Below are 17525 nucleotides of genomic sequence, written 5' to 3' on the forward strand. Positions count from 1 at the left end.
ACACATGGCAAGATTAACACATGAAAACAAAGGACAGAGCAGTTGACTTTGCCACAGTTAATCAATCTACTTGAGAATCTGAGAGTTTAAGAAACACTGGACACATAGTGAGAGACAGAGACAGGGAAACAGCAGCTGTTGTGGACAGCAGAGAAAAAGACTGTTCTCAGTTTGCTACCAGGCAAATGTTTGTGGGAGCTCGTCCTCTAGTCGAAAGATGGAACATACAGATTTAAGGGCACTGGAAGATTCACCCTGACTAGACCCAAGAAGGAATCATCGGAGTGGGGCTTTCTGCTAGAAGTCAATTCTCTGAAGGTTGAGGAAAACAACTTTCGCCGAACACTGGGTGTTATGCCTCAGGGAAATGGGGAGTCCATTAGAAGCTGGGAATGACTTTGGAGTGGTTCCTGTAAAGGCAATAATTCTGCAGAAACTTCAGTGTCTCTGTCTCTACGAGTGCAGAAGGGATTACACTTGATTGAGAATGTAATTACAGGTATATATATATATTATATATATGCACAGACTTTATGATGTATTCCACAAAATAGTTCCTATGCTACTGAGGCTATTGGAGATGAAGGGCAGAATGCTTGAGCTGAATTGTAAAGATGTGGGATAGATAAATATTCTGCAGTTTTTCCTGGTATTGTTTGGGCTTCAGGAACTATTTTTTACAAAACATTTTTAAACGAGATTCATCAAGTGCAGTCAATTATTTCATAGGTTGTTTTGTGCAATGAGTGGGTTTAATAAGCCAAATTATAATTTCTGGCCTATCCTTATACCTACAAGGATAGGATTAATCTTGGCTGTAATGGCCTCTCAAGATCAAGCAGTCTTCGAACTGCTGCTTGACTCACTCATTCAAACAAGGTTTTCTGGTACCTGCGAACTGCACACCAACATGACTTAGCACCTTTGATACCAACATGACTTAGCACCTTTGATACCAACATGACTTAGCACCTTTGATACCAACATGACTTAGCACCTTTGATACCAACATGACTTAGCACCTTTTGATACCAACATGACTTAGCACCTTTTGATACCAACATGACTTAGCACCTTTTGATACCAACATGACTTAGCACCTTTTGATACCAACATGACTTAGCACCTTTTGATACCAACATGACTTAGCACCTTTTGATAGAGGAGCAGAAAATCTCTGGGGAGGAAGAGAAAAACAACAAACAAAGAATATTTATGGGAGGGTAAAAATTCCTAATACTGCTTATATATCAAATATTAAGAACCAAGAAAGATGCAGAGTTATGGATTATAAGTGGGAAATAACCAACTGACTAATAGGAGGACACCACCTACTGTTATTTTCATTCTGCAAATATTTTAAAAATTGTCTTGATCAGAAAATAGCAGTCAAATTTGTATTATTCCATTAATAATGTTATGAAATAGGGATTCAATATCACAATTCCTTCAGTACAGCCCAAAAAAACATTTCAGATAGTATGCTCCCATCGGTTTTAACTAATACACTGGATTTACTGCATCCCAGTTTATTTGGACTATGTTTAACTTCATATGCAACTTCAATTCTGACAAATTAGTTCATTTTGTTACATATTACTTTAAATGAAAGATTCAGATAAGTTCTCGTCCTGAGAAAACAGCTATCCTAGATAGCACCTTGTGCAAATGCTAGTCATTAAATGCAGGCATTCACCTTCTTTATTAACAGGGTAATCAGCAATATTTTACACATCTATTTTCAGGCCTAATAATGTCATTTCAAATCATTTCACATTTCACAGTATTGTCCAATATTAATACATGAAAAGAAATGACATACATAAGAGTGCATATAATTGCTGAACACACCATGCACTCTCATTGACCTTCAGCATTTCACATGACTCTGGATGCATACTTACCCTGTCTGAGTGACCAGTTGCCGTTGCCAGCACTTTCCCTTTTTTCCAATCCCAGATGCAGACTGTATTTTTAGCATCCAGTCCTATGGAGGCCAAGCGCTGTGAAAACATTAGATCAATTATTTCATTATTTAAATAAACAAAATATTTGAATTTCTCATAAGCCCTCTCCAAAATTATTTTTCAATTTCACAACAGATAAGCGATCTTATACTTCAAATATTCTACACTTCCAGAATTGTTAATTGTTACAACCCCTAGAGCTATCTCCAAGATTTGTTTTTCTAATTACAAAAGCCATTAAACCACCACTGAACCATATTCAATAGTTTACTTTGGGTTTCAAATGCATTTACAGAGTGACTTTTTTTATTCATTCATCGGATGTGAGTATTACTGACACGGTTGGCTTTCATCGTCCATCCCTAACTGCCCTTGAGAAGGTGCCAGTGAGCCATTTTCTTCCACGTAGTGTAGGTACACTCTCACAAGTGTTGCTAGGGAGGGGTTCTAACCTAAAAGAAAAGGCATGTATTTGCGCAAAGGTGAGTGATAGGTCAGAAGATTGGAAAGAATAAAAAGATCAAAGAATGACAAAAAGATTGATAAGAAGCTGAAAACTAGCGTACAAGGGAAATATGGCTAGTAATATAAAGACAAATATTACGAGTTTCTATAGGTAATTAAATATGAATATAGTTTTAAAAGTTAGCACTGGTCTGATAGAAAGTGCGCCTGGGAAATTGATAATGGAAAGTCGGGCTATGGCGGATTAATTAAACAGGTATTTTGCATCATTCTTCATTATAGAGGGCACAAGTAACATCCCAGAATGTAAATCAGGAAACGAAAGGCAGGGAGGAACTCAGGAAAATCAAAGTCACCAGGTAAGTGGCATTGAGAAACTTATTGGTTTGACAGGTTGACAAATCCCAGGACCAAATGGACCTCACCTAAAGTCTTGAATGAAGTGGCTAATGAAATAGTTGCTGCATTTGTTTTAAGTTTCAAATATTCCTTATATTCAGGAAAGGTTTAATTAGATTGGAAGATAGCAAATGTAACAAATGATTCAAAAATAAAGGGGGGGGGGGGGGGGGGGGGGCGGGGGAGACTGAAACCAGGAAACTACAGGCCAGTTAACCTAACTTCGAAGGTAAAGAAAATGTCAGAAGCCACCATTAAATATGTTACAGAAGGGCATTTGGAAAAATTCAAGGCTATGAAGCAGAGTCAACATGGTTTTGCAAAAGACTAATCATGTTTAACCAATTTATTGGAGTTCTTTGAAGGAGTCACATGAACCATGGATAATGGGGAACTGGTGGATGTCCTGTACTTAGATTTCCAGAAGGCATTTAATAAGGTACCACATCAAAGGTTACTACAGAAAATAAAAGCTCAGTGCATAAAGTGGCATAAATGGGTCTTTTTCTGGTCGTCAGGTTGGGGGCAAATGGTGTGCCACAGGGATCAGTGCTGGGCTGGGCCCTTACATAAATTTACAATTTACTTGGATGAAGGGACTGAAGGTATGGTTGCTACCAGGATTGGTAGGAAAGTGAACTATGAAGAGGAAGTAAGCATGCTACAAAAGGAAATAGATAAAGTGACTGGGCAGAAATCTGGTAAATGGAGTATAATGTGGGCAAATGTGAAATTGTTCATTTTGGCAGGAAGAATAACAAAAACGTATTATCTAAATTATGAGAGATTACGGAGCTCTGAGCTGCAAGGAGGCTCTGGCTGTCCTAGTGCATGGATAATAAAAGGCTGGTATACAGGTACAGCAAGTAATTATGAAATTTAATAAAATGTTATCCTTTATTGTGAAGGGAATTTATTATAAAAGTAGGGAACTTATGTTTCAGTTGTGCAGGGCATTGGTGAGACAGGAATGCGGAGAGGAATGTGGAGTTGAGGTTGCAAATAGAGCAGAAATGATCTGACTGAATGGAAAAGGATGAAGGGTTGTGTGGGTGAGACAAGCTCCTAATTTGTTTATTTGCATAAGTATATTCTAAGAAAAAAGAACAATACAGCACAAGAACAAGTCCTTCAGCCCTCCAAGCCTGTGCCAATCACGTGTCCTATCTAGACCAACTGCCTGTGTCCTTCTGTACCCAGTCTGTTCATGTGCCTATCCAGATAAGTCTTAAAGGTTGCGAGTGTTTCTGCTTCAACCACCTCACTTGTCAGTGCATTCCAGGCCACTACCACCCTCTGTGTAAAAAAACATGCCCCACACATCTCACTGAACTTATTCCCCCTCACCTTGAACTTGTGTCCCCTTGTAACTGTCATTTCCGCCCTGGGAAAAAGCTTCCAACTGTTCACCCTATCTATACCCCTAATAATTTTATAAACGTCTATTAGGTCATCCCCTCAGCCTCCATCTCTCTAGGGAGAACAATCCCAGTTTATTCAATCTCTCCTCATAGCTAATACCCTTCATACCAGGCAACATCCTGGTAAACATTTTCTGTACTCTCCCCAAAGCCTCCACGTCCTTCTGGTAGTGCTGTGACCAGAATTGGACACAGTATTCCAAATGTGGCCGAACCAACATTCTATATAACTGTAACATAATTTGCGAGCTTTTATACTCAATACCCCGTCCTATGAAGGCAAACATGCCATATGCTTTCTTTACTACCATTTCCACCTGTGCTGCCACTTTTAAGGATCTGTGGACCTGCACGCCCAGATCACTGTGTCTCGAAGGTCCTAATGGTTCTGCCATTTATTTTGTAGCTCCCACCTGAATTGGATCTACCAAAATGCATCACTTCACATTTGTCCGGGTTAAATTCCATCTGCCATTTCTCTGCCCAATTTTGCAGCCTATCTATATCCGATTGTATTCTCTGACAATCATCTTCACTATCCGTAACTCCTGCAATCTTAGTATCATCCGCAAACTTGCGAATCATACCCGCTACATTTTCTTCAAGTCATTTATATATATATATTACAAAGAGCAGAGGTCCCATTACTGATCCCTGCGGAATACCACTTGTTACAGACCTCCATTCGGAAAAACACCTTTCCACTGCTACCCTCTATCTTCTATGGCCAAGCCAGTTCTGGATCTATCCAGCTATTTCATCCCTGACCACATGTGATTTAATCTTTTGCACCAGCCTGCCATGAAGGACCTTATCAAATGCTTTACTCAAGTCCATGTAGACAACATCAACAGCCCTTCCCTCGTCAATCATTCAATTAAATTAGTGAGACATGACCTCCCTCGTACAAAACCATGCTGTCGGTCACGAATAAGACCATTCACTTCCAAATGTGCATAGGTCCTATCTCTGAGAATCTTTTCCAACAATTTCACCATCACTGACGTCAAGCTCACCTGCCTATAATTACCCGGATTATCCTTGCAACCCTTCTTAAATAATGGTAGAACATTGGCTATCCTCCAATCCTCTGGGATTTCGCCTGTGGCCAACGAGGACACAAAGATTTCTGTTAGCGGCCCAACGATTCCATCTCTTGTCTCCCTCAGTAATCTGGGATAGATGCCATCTGGTCCTGGGGATTTGTCTACCTTAATGCTTTTTAACACACCTAACTTACTCCCTCATAATAATGACCTGTTCTAAAGTGTTTACATATCCCTCTGAGACACCACCAATCAACGTGTCCCTCTCCTCGTGAATACCGATGTAAAATACTCATTAAGGACCTCACCTACTTCCTCTGGTTTTACACATAATTTCCCTCCTTTGACCTTGAGAGGACCAACTCTTTCTCTAGCTACCCTCTTATTCCTAATATACATATAAAATGCCTTGGGATTCTCCTTAATCCTGTCTGCAATTTCGTGATCCTTTTTGCCCTCCTAACTCCCTGCTTGAGCTCTTTTCTACTTTCCTTGTATTCCTCAAGTGCTTCATCTGTTTTTAGTTCCCTGTACCTCACATAAGCATCTTTTTTCTTTTTGACAAGATTCTCAATTTTCCTGGTCATCCATGGTTCCCGAATCCTGCCTTTCTTGTCCTTCCTTTTTGCTGCCACATGCCTGTCCTGCGCTCCCATCAAGTGCTCCTAAGATTTTGACCTGGAATCAATGAAGAAACTGACTAGAATTGACTCAAGGAAAACATATTGCACGTGCTGCTGATCGCTATCCTTTCACCACAATTGGAAAATCTAAAAATATTAGTTGAGCAGAGAACCAGATTTACTTCTGATAACTATTAGCAGGGATGGAGAATTGAAAAGACTGCAAATGCTTAGCACTGAGGCTCATACATAAAAAGGCATCTTGGACAAAATTCCGGAAGGTTGCTGGTCCCAGTTGGAAATAAACTATATAAATGAATAAATAATACAAATGAATCAGTGGCAAAAAAGAAAGAGGAGAAAAATTAAGTCGAAATAAAGAATTTATACTTTTCTTCCTCCTTTTAAATTTGCTTTTTACTCTAACCTCCATTGTTTAAAGCAGTTCTTTATTATTTCAGCTTATTTTCATTGCTTTTTTCCTTCATTCATTTTCCTTCATGTCTTCATCAGCATCTATAGCACCCTGGATGTCAAGAGAGATAGAGGTGAAAATAAAAAGGAAAAAGTGCAAGTATGTCGGTGTCTGAAAGAAAATACAATGGAGAATCAGCATGTATATCGAAGAACTAAAAGGGAGGTGAAAAAACTAAAAAGAAAAGCAAGGAGGGAGGCCGAAAAGGGAGCAGCAGCTCACATGAAAGGGAATTCCAAGGTCTTACATAAGCATGTAACTAATAAAACTGTGGTAAAGAGTAGGGTCGATTAGGGATAAAAATGGAGACTTGCATGTGGAGGCAGGAGAAAAAGCAGAGGTAGTAAACAAATACTTTGCATCTGTCTTTACAAAGGAAGAAGATGGTACCCAGACCAAAATGGGAGGAGGAGGTAACTGGTACACCATAGGAATTTACAATGAAGGAGGTGGTGGTGTTAGAACGGCTTATCTTTACTTAAAATAGATATGGTACCACGACCAAATGAGTTGCATCCAAGGGTACTGAGGGAAGTGAGTGTGAAAATTGCAAAGGCACTAATGATAATTTTCCGGTATTGCTTAAGCCCAGAGTGGTGCCAGAGGTCTGGGGAATTGCGAATGTTGCATCCTTGTTCAAAAGGGCATACAAAATTAAAGCCAGCAAAGGCAAACCAGTCAGTTTGACCTCAGCGGTAGGGAAACTTCTGGAAACTGCTCCTGGACGTGGAAGGGAGGTTAGGCTCAGAGACATACACAGGTGGCTGGGGGAGCGCAAGTGGTGAGGATCAAGGAAACATGGAAGTAAAAGTTGGGGGCGGGGTTGGATAGGATGGGGAGTGTGGAGTGAGGAGATGTGCAGGGTGAATTCAACCATCTTGTGTGTGAGGAGGAGTTTGATACAGTTTAAGCTGGTACACACAGGGTGCACGTGACTCGGGCGAGGATGAGTGGATTCTTTCAGGGCATGGCAGACAAGTGTGAGAAGTGTGGCCGACCAGCAAACCAAGTGCATATGTTCTAGAGTTCTGAGAAGTTGGAGAGATATTGGGAGGGGGTGTTCAGGTTGCTAGCAAAGATTGTGGGGGTAGAGGTCGGGCCGGACCCTATGGTAGCAATTTTTGGGATATCGAAAATGCCGGAGCTGATGGAGGAAAGGAAGGCTGATGTGGTGGCCTTTGCCTCTCTAGTTGCCCCGGGGCTTTTCCCGACTTCATCCCTTTTATGCTTTCCATTACCTCTCTCAACCTTTTTTTTAATATACATGTTTTCATTGGTTTTTTTTGAACAAGGTATAATTACCATTATGTACACAGAATAAGAAACAAACATATATATATATATATATATACACACACACATTTAGGGGAGAAGGGAACACCCCAACATTTAAAAAAATACATAATATATGAATTGGAATAACTGGTGGGGTATTGTGCACCAGCTCGACAGCGGCGTCTCTGTACATCTGGCAAAATTACCCACACCACATAAGTAGGCGACTGCCTGCGGGGGGCGGGAACTGGGAGGGGTCAAGCACACCTTTGGGTGCCGGGGAGAAAATCACAGTGTGTGATATTTGGCTGCGCTGTGTATTGCTGTCGCCCGCCCTTCCCGAACGGGTCTCGCTGCCGTCCCACGCTCGCCCCCGCTTCTGCCGCTCCTCCCGTCCTCCATCTCCAGTTTCCTCGTTCCCCGCTCCTGGAGATGTCATGCACGTTTTGGCAACCCGTGTACTCCCTCCGGCTCCCGCTTCCCTTCCCCCCCGCCGGCCCTCCTCTCTCTCTCTTCTCCCCCCCCCCCCCCTCCCCACGGTTCGCCTCCCTCTCCCCAGGTTTAGCTGTCTTCCCCCCTCCCCGTGGTTCGCCCCTCCCTCCTCAGGTTTAGCCGTTCCCCCCAGTCCATCTCTCCTCTCCATGCCCCGGCTACCTTCCCCCGACTCCCGACCATTTTCCCCTGATTCTTGGCCACCCGGCTATTCTTCCTCTTGTTCGTTGGCCACAAACAGGTCCCGGAACAGTTGCACGAATGGCTCCCACGTTCTGTGGAAGCCGTCGTCTGACCCTCGGATGGCAAATTTGATTTTCTCCATTTGGAGAGATTCCAAGAGGTCGGACAGCCAGTCTGCAGCTCTGGGTGGTGCTGCTGACCGCCAGCCAAACAGGATTCTACGGCGGGCGATCAGGGAGGCAAAGGCAAGGGCATCCGCCCTCCTCCCCAGGAATAGATCTGGCTGGTCTGAAACCCCGAAGACCGCCACTATCGGGTATGGCTCCACCCTCACCCCCACCACTTTGGACATAGCCTCGAAGAAGGGGCAAGACCAGAACATGTGGGCGTGGTTGGCCGGGCCTCTTTGGCACCGTTCACATCTGTCCTCCACCTCCGGGAAGAACCTACTCATACGGGTTCTTGTTAAGTGGGCTCTATGTACTACTTTTAGTTGCGTCAGGCTGAGCCTTGCGCACGTGGCGCTGGAGTTGACCCTATGCAGTGCCTCGCTCCAAAGTCCCCACCCTATCTCAATCCCCAGGTCCTCCTCCCATTTCTTTCTTATTGCGTCCAGTACGGTGTCAGCCCTTTCTACCAGTCGGTCATACATGTCGCTACAGTTCCCTTTATCTAGGATACTTGCGTCCAGTAGGTCTTCCAGTAGTGTCTGTCGTGGCGGTTGTGGGTACGTCCTTGTCTCCTTTCGTAAGAAGTGTTTGAGCTGCAGATACCGTAGCTCGTTCCCCCTGGCTAGCCGAAAGTTCTCTGTCAGTTCGTCCAGTGTTGCGATCCTGCCCTCCGTGTATAGGTTCCTGACTGTCAGTGTCCCTCCATCCTGCCTCCACCTTTTGAAGGTGGCGTCAGTCAGTGCTGGTGTGAACCTATGTTTATTGCAGATGGGAGCCTTGTCCGACATTTTGGTCAGGCCAAATTGCTGCCGCAGTTGGTTCCAGGATTGGAGGGTGGCTGTCACCACTGGGCTGCTGGAGTGTTTTTTGGGTGGGGATGGGAGTGCTGCCGTGGCAAGGGCCCGGAGGGAGGTCCCCACGCAGGAGGCCTCCTCCGCGCGCACCCACTCGGCCTCTGGCTCCTGGATCCATCCCCTTACTCGCTCGGCTGTTGCCGCCCAGTGGTAGAATTGTAGATTCGGAAGGGCTAGCCCCCCCCCCCCCCCCCCCCCCGGACTTTGTTTTTTGTAGGACCCCCCCCCCCCCCCCCCATACGAACGCCATGATTAGTTTGTCCTCTAGCACCTGCTTCCTTTCTTCATCCAGCTGTGGAAAGTCCAGCTCGTCCAAAAACCACCCCATATCCCCTTCCGCATCCCCCGATCGGCCCTATACATTTTCTCACAGTACTTCCTTAATGCCTCATTTATCTTCCCCGGCTCCGTCACTATCTCCCCCTTCCCTGTCCGTACTCTCAGGATTTCTCTGGACGATCACCCTGGCCGTCAAGCTCGAGACCCGAGAGCTCTTCACCGGCCCATTTAGCCCCCATAAATTCCATGTTACAAACCTTACCGGAGATTTGCACCTCTACTTCCCTCTACAGCCGCCATCCTCCCCTACCAATTCTGTCCCCTTTAATTTCACCCTAAACCAGCCCTTCTCCATCCATGGTCCCGCTCCTACTCCAAAACTGTCACGTTGTGCTTCCTCCTCCCTCACAGCCCACAGCCCCCCCCCCCCCTTGCCAACTACCTGCATGGTGAGTGTGGTGGGGGGGGATGCCCCAACATGTGCGTGGTGGGTGGGGAAGGAATGCCTGCATAGTGGGTTTGGGGGGGGGGGGGTCGCACCAATGTCCATAGGGTGGTCCTCTGTGGCCATGGGGAGCGAGTTTATTTTTAATCCAGATCGGGCCATCACCTTTAAAGATGACACTCCGATCTCTGTGAAGCAGACCGTGCCAGCCTCACCAGGCCCCACTCCACCAGCGTGATGTGCAAACCAGAAAATCTGGAGTGAAAACTCATCTGTGAATCTCGAGAGATACACCTATGTTTTCAGTCTGAACCTGACACTCTGCCTGATTTTAGGAAAATTCCACCCGAGTGTCAGTTATAAAGTCTCTTACATCATAAACTGTCTTCTTGTCATGTGACCATGGTGTTAGCCTTTCATATTCACACATCAACATTCTGGTCATGAATAGCATATGAGCCAGGTAGAGGAGAAGCGAGACAACAACCTCCGAGAGGGGAGCCACCGTACTACCAGGAAAGCTAGCGCCGGGGGCACGCAACAAAGCAGGGCCGCAGCGCACCCCCAACAGGGGGGAAGGCGCCAGGCAGGGGAGAGGGGGATCACCCATCAAAGTCGGGAGAGCAAACGGGGACAGGAATAGGGGATAGAGGGGCAAAGGAGGGGTATACAGGGGAGGAGGGAAAAGGGAGAGACCCGGGGGGGGGCACACAGGGAGCGAGAGACCAGGGAGGGGAAATGCAGGGACAAAGGGACAAAAGAGGCCAGAAAAGGAACAGGGCTACAAAGTGCCACAACCAAGGGCTCGAAACAAGGAACCGCTGCAAGCACCTACCCAGTACAGTCTGTGGGCGAAGGGGGCCCCCGGAGTGCAGGGGACTACCCGCGTGGCGGACACACAGTGGACGGCCATGGCGGGTGTCCCCGGGACAAGGGGAAACCCCGGAGCGCAGAGACCCAACCGCATGGGGAGAGCAGTGATAGCGGCCATCCTGGACGGCCCCCTAACAAAGGGAAATCCCGGAGGGCAGGGGCGCGTCCACCAGATAAATATGGTTAATCCCACAGGAACGAGGGGGCAGAAGCCCCCCACCAGGATAATCACCTGGAACGTAAGGGGACTTAACGGCCCAGTGAAGAGATCTAGAGTCCTCACCCACCTCAGAAACATGAGGGCCGACATAGTCTTCCTCCAAGAAACGCACCTGAGGGAGCAGGACCAACTGCGGGTAAGAAAGGGCTGGGTGGGACAAACCTACCATTCATGCTATGGGACAAGGGCCAGGGGGGTGGCGATCCTGATCGGCAAGAGGACAATGTTTAGGGCGACAAAGACGGTTACAGACCCAGGGGGGCGGTATGTCATGGTCAGCGGGGCCCTGGATGGGGCGCCGGTAGTCCTAGTCAACGTGTACGCACCCAAATGGGACGACACGAGTTTCATCAAAAAGACCATGGCAGAAATCCCGGACATAGCGACGCATCGACTAATCATGGGGGGGACTTCAACTGTGTACAGGATCCAAAAACGGACAGATCAAACCCCAAAACGGGGAAAACCTCAAGCATGGCAAGGGAACTCAGTCACTTTATGGAGCAGATGGGAGCAGTGGACCCCTGGAGGTTCGCCCACCCGGGGGAAAAAGAATTCTCCTTCTTCTCCCCAGTACACAATGTGTACACCAGAATTGACTTCTTTGTGGTGGGGAAAACGGTGCTTCCAGGGATAGACAAAGTGGAATACTCCGCAATTGTGATATAAGACCACGCTCCACACTACATGGACGTGCGGCTAGAGACGGGAAGGGCCCACGCCCCACATGGAGGTTGGACAGTGCCTTACTAGCTCACAAGGCCTTCAGCGAAAGGATAGCGCGGGCCATAGCAGAGTACACGGAGAACAACCAAAACGGGGAGGTCTCATCCTCCATGTTCTGGGAAGCGCTTAAGGCCGTACTAAGAGGGGAAATCATTGCCTTCAAAGCGCAAAGAGATAGGGAGGAAAGGGTGGCTAGGCAGAAGCTGGTCGACTCCATACTGGAGGTAGACCGTAAATACTCCGAGGCCCCGACCGTAGAGCTCCTGGCGGAGAGAAAAGAATTACAAAGGAACTTTGACCTGCTCTCCACCAGGAAAGCAGTGCACCAACTCCGCCAGGCGCGCGGGACCCTGTACGAACACGGAGACAAAGCCAGCCGCCTGTTGGCACACCAGCTTAGAAAGCAGGCAGCCACCAGAGAAATTGTGCAAATCAGGAGTACCAGAGGCACGTTGGAAACAGAACCAGAGAGGATTAACAAAACCTTCAAGGCCTTCTACCAAGAGCTGTACACCTCAGAGCCCCCAACGGGGAAGGCTGGGATGAACCGGTTCCTTGATGGACTGGACATACCAGTCGTGGGAGAGGGCAGAAAACGGGACCAGGAAGCACCACTAGCACTGGGAGAGATCATGGACAGCATTAGCTCCATGCAGACGGGGAAGGCACCGGGACCAGACGGATTCCCGGCGGACTTCTACGAAAAATTTGCGACAGCGCTGGCCCCTCACCTGCGGGAGATGTTCACAGACTCGCTAGCTAGGGGCACACTGCCACCCACGTTAGCACAGGCCTCAATCTCGCTGATACCTAAGAAAGACAAAGACCCAACGGAATGTGGGTCATACAGACCCATATCTCTGCTGAACGCAGACGCCAAAATACTGGCCAAAATCCTAGCCAAAAGGCTAGAAGACTGTGTACCTGAGGTGGTCACAGAGGACCAGACGGGCTTCGTCAAAGGTAGACAGCTTACCTCGAACATCAGGCGCCTGCTGAATGTGATAATGACCCCCTCCGGGGAGAGAACACAAGAGGTGATCGTCTCCCTGGACGCAGAAAAGGCCTTCGACAGAGTCGAATGGAAATACCTCATAGAGGTACTGGAGCGGTTCGGGCTTGGAACAGGGTTCACCGCTTGGGTAAAGCTCCTATACAACGCTCCCATGGCGAGTGTACGGACCAACAATACCAACTCCCAATACTTCCAGCTGCACAGGGGCACCAGACAAGGATGCCCACTGTCCCCGCTGCTGTTCGCACTACCAATCGAACCGCTAGCAATCGCGCTCAGGGCAGCAAAAAATTGGAGGGGGAGCCGAAGGGGAGGCAGAGAGCACAGAGTCTCACTCTATGCAGATGATCTGCTCCTCTACATCTCGGACCCACAAAGCAGCATGGACGGAATCATCGCGCTCCTGAAAGAGTTTGGAGCTTTCTCGGGATACAAACTCAACATGAGCAAAAGTGAGATCTTCCCAGTACACCCGCAAGGGGGGTCAGCATTAAAGGGGCTGCCGTTCAAACAAGCCCGACACAAATTCCACTACCTGGGGATCCAAATAGCCCATGACTGGAAAGGGATCCACAAATGGAACCTCACCAGCCTGACGGAGGAAGTAAAAAAGGACCTGCAAAGATGGAATACACTCCAAAATCCAAGGCGGGGGCTAGCCCTCCCGAATCTACAATTCTACCACTGGGCGGCAACAGCCGAGCGAGTAAGGGGATGGATCCAGGAGCCAGAAGCCGAGTGGGTGCGTGTGGAGGAGGCCTCCTGCATGGGGACCTCCCTCCGGGCCCTCGCCACGGCAGCACTCCCATCCCCACCCAAAAAACACTCCAGCAGCCCAGTGGTGACAGCCACCCTCCAATCCTGGAACCAACTGCGACAGCAATTTGGCCTGACCAAAATGTCGGACAAGGCTCCCATCTGCAATAAACATAGGTTCACACCAGCACTGACTGACGCCACCTTCAAAAGGTGGAGGCAGGACGGGGGGACACTGACAGTCAGGGACCTATACATGGACGAGAGGATCGCAACACTGGACGAACTGACAGAGAAATTTCGGCTAGTTGGGGGGAACGAGCTATGGTACCTGCAGCTCAAAAACTTCCTACGAAAGGAGACAAGGACGTACCCACAACCGCCACGACAGACACTACTGGAAGACCTACTGGACGCAAGTATCCTAGAGAAAGGGAACTGTAGCGACATGTATGACCGACTGGTAAAAAATGACGACACCGTACTGGACGCAACAAGAATGAAATGGGAGGACGACCTGGGGATTGAGATAGGGTGGGGCCTCTGGAATGAAGCACTGCATAGGGTCAACTCCACCTCCACGTGCGCAAGGCTCAGCCTGACGCAACTAAAAGTGGTACATAGAGCCCACTTAACAAGAAACCGTATGAGTAGGTTCTTCCCGGAGGTGGAGGACAGATGTGAACGGTGCCAAAGAGGCCCGGCCAACCTCGCCCACATGTTCTGGTCTTGCCCCAGACTTGTGGAGTACTGGACAGCCTTCTTCGAGGCTATGTCCAAAGTGGTGGGGGTGAGGGTGGAGCCATGCCCGATAGTGGCGGTCTTCGGGGTTTCAAACCAGCCAGATCTATTCCTCGGGAGGAGGGCGGACGCCCTTGCCTTTGCCTCCCTGATCGCCCGCCATAGAATCCTGTTTGGCTGGCGGTCAGCAGCACCGCCCAGAGCTGCAGACTGGCTGTCCGACCTCTCGGAATCTCTCCAAATGGAGAAAATCAAATTCGCCATCCGAAGGTCGGACGACGGCTTCCACAGAACGTGGGAGCCATTCATGCAATTGTTCCGGGACCTGTTTGTGGCCAACGTACAGGAGGAAGAATAGTCGGGTGGCCAAGAATCAGGGGGAAATGGACGGGGATCAGGGGAAGGTAGCGGGGGGGCGGGGGGCTACGGGTTCGTTATGGGGGTTTGATGGCTAGTTAAGGCCCAAAACCAAACTGTAAATAAATGCCTATAAACATGTGCCTCGGCCATATTGGAGAATGTAAAATATGTATGCCGGCTAAAGGGGGCGGCCACAGTTTTATTACGAAGATGCTTACCTGTAAATATACATGTTAATTTTTGCGTGTTTTTTTTTCTCTCTCTAATAATTTGTAATTTGTTCAATATAAAATATGAAAACGCAATAAAAAACATTTTTAAAAAATGAATAGCATATGACTAGAGGTGACACATAGAACATAGAACATAGAACCGTACAGCACAGAACAGGCCCTTCGGCCCTCGATGTTGTGCCGAACAATGATCACCCTACTTAAACCCACATACCCATAACCCAACAATCCCCCCATTAACCTTACACTATGGGCAATTTAGCATGGCCAATCCACCTAACCCGCACATCTTTGGACTGTGGGAGGAAACCGGAGCACCCGGAGGAAACCCACGCACACACATGGCACAGTGGTTAGCATTGCTGCCTACAGCGCTGAGGACCCGGGTTCTAATCCTGACCCTGGGCCACTGTCCATGTGGAGTTTGTATATTCTCCCCATGTCGGCGTGGATCTCACCCCCACAACCCAAAGATGTGCAGGTTAGGTGGGTTGGCCATGCTAAATTGCCCCTTAATTGGAAAAAAAAAATTGGGTACTCTAAATTTATTTTAAATCGTAACAAACTGCAGAAATTATGTGGCTTGGCAAGCTATGACTAAAGAAAGTCTTAACAGAAATGTCCCACAATTTCTCCCATTTGGTTATTTTCTATTCAACTATGAGCCATATGAACGATTAAAATAAAATGGCAAAATTATTTGGATGTTATCGAACAGTTGTGCAGATCAATAGTTGAATAATGATACCTGACATTTGCCAAGATCTACAGTTGCAACCTCTTGGCTGGTTTACCTCAAATTTATATGCATCAGTAACTAATCTAAAAGGTAAAGAACAATATTATTCTAATAATTAGATACACAATCCAGGTAACAAACCGCTCACATTTGCTGATTTCTGAAATTTGTATCCACATACCTGTCCATCAGAATCAAAAGTCAAGCAAGCAACTCCATGTGTGTGAATGTCTTTCAGAATAGAAACCATCTGTACATGATAGGTATCCCAAATGCAGATATACGGTTCCTTTCCAACTTGACCTGTTGCAACCAGACTTCTTTCGGGATGTAACGCAAGGCTGCAAAGGAATTAAAAAATCAGTTTTCATTTATCAGTTAATTATATTTGAAAGTTAATGTTTTTCTTTTAAGCAAAGACCTAAATAATTACTTAGCTTAGATTTCTTAAAACAACAAGTTGTATTGCATTTTCCTCATGAGCACTCTATTTTCTACAATAATATGGGATTCTAACAGTATTATTTCAATTGTTAGGAGTGCACTGTTTTATAAAATGACTTGGGCTGCCTCTTTGATTTAAAGTAAAATAGAGTAGTGAAGGCCTTGTGATATGTTGAGAGTTCTGCCCGAGAAGCTTGTGTGGCATAGTTCCATGGAGACCAGACTGAGACTTGCAGAGTGCAAGCTGAAAAAGGTTCACACCAAGAACTAAAGGCACAAGCAGGTGGGTTGGTGTGATGAGACTTTGGGCAGAATTATCCCATTCTGCCCATGGCAAGCAGGAGTAGAGAATCCAGCACGACGCAAAAATTCAGAAATCGCCAGTGAAAAAGCAATTCTCCCAATGGCTGGTTAATGACGGATCGATTCTCCCTGTTCATGTCTGGTGGCATGAACGCCATTTGCATCTCATGACTGTTCATTAAGGAGAGGGAAGCTGGACACCGACAATGCTGCCTTTGTCCATCTGATTTTTCCAACCCAGATGTAGATTAAAATCCACCATTATTATTGCCTGACCTTTCTGACAAGATCCCAATTACTCTTCTTTTATACTCTGTCCTACCTTGTAGTTACAAATAGGGGCCTGTACATGTCCTGTAAAATGGCTCGAAAAGTAAAACGAATCACAATAGTAAATACAGGGTACCTGTAGTAAGTGTCTTTTTGACATAGATACCACAACAAACACACGGTAATAGTGCAGACAAACAAGCTCAATGTGTTTTTTTAAAAGTGTGGTTTCTGATGTGTTCGGTTTTCAAATTTGCAGATAAAGGATACACGACCTGTACATAATTAACCTATTCAGATGGTTTTTATTCATCATTCATCATTTTTAGATGTATTATTTCTCATTTTTTCAAATAAATTTAGAGTTCCCAATTATTTTTTTCCAATTAAGGGGCAATTTAGCACGGCCAATCCAACTACCTTGCATGTCTTTTTGGGTTGTGGGTCTGAGACCCAAGCAGACACGGGGAGAATGCGCAAACTCCACACAGACAGTAAGCCGGACTGAACCAGTTCTCGGGTCCTCAGTACTATGAGGCAGCAGTGATATCTCTCATCTTTAAATAGTTATCCTCCTCCTACCAAAGATCTTGGCTGGAAGTTTCCGGTCATTCGGTTCACTTTTCCCACCTGGAGCATACCCACGCCCATGGAATTCCTAATGGCGCAGAGTTGTGACAATGGGAAATCCCATTGCCAAGCAGCGGGAAGATAAAATCCTGCCGAGAAACACATGCCTGGGAAACCAGAG

The 17525-nt window shown here is 46.7% G+C and overlaps 1 protein-coding gene across 15 annotated transcripts in view; it reads right to left on the minus strand.

Annotated features, from left to right (window-relative positions):
- LOC119972713 (echinoderm microtubule-associated protein-like 6) overlaps window positions 1–17525 on the minus strand; it is a 528500-nt gene that overhangs the window by 449088 nt on the left and 61887 nt on the right. For all 15 annotated transcript variants that reach the window (XR_005462144.1, XR_005462143.1, XR_005462146.1 and 12 more), the window contains exons 2-3: window positions 15939–16098; window positions 1905–2003 (exon numbers count right to left, since the gene is read on the minus strand). Coding sequence is in view for 11 of the 15 variants with exons in the window: in XM_038809940.1 (XP_038665868.1) it covers window positions 1905–2003; window positions 15939–16098 (259 nt within the window). In the remaining 4 variants the exon portion in view is untranslated. The remainder of the gene's footprint in view (window positions 1–1904; window positions 2004–15938; window positions 16099–17525) is intronic.

This window comes from Scyliorhinus canicula, chromosome 1, assembly GCF_902713615.1.
Source record: "Scyliorhinus canicula chromosome 1, sScyCan1.1, whole genome shotgun sequence".
Classification (NCBI taxonomy): Eukaryota; Metazoa; Chordata; class Chondrichthyes; order Carcharhiniformes; family Scyliorhinidae; genus Scyliorhinus; species Scyliorhinus canicula.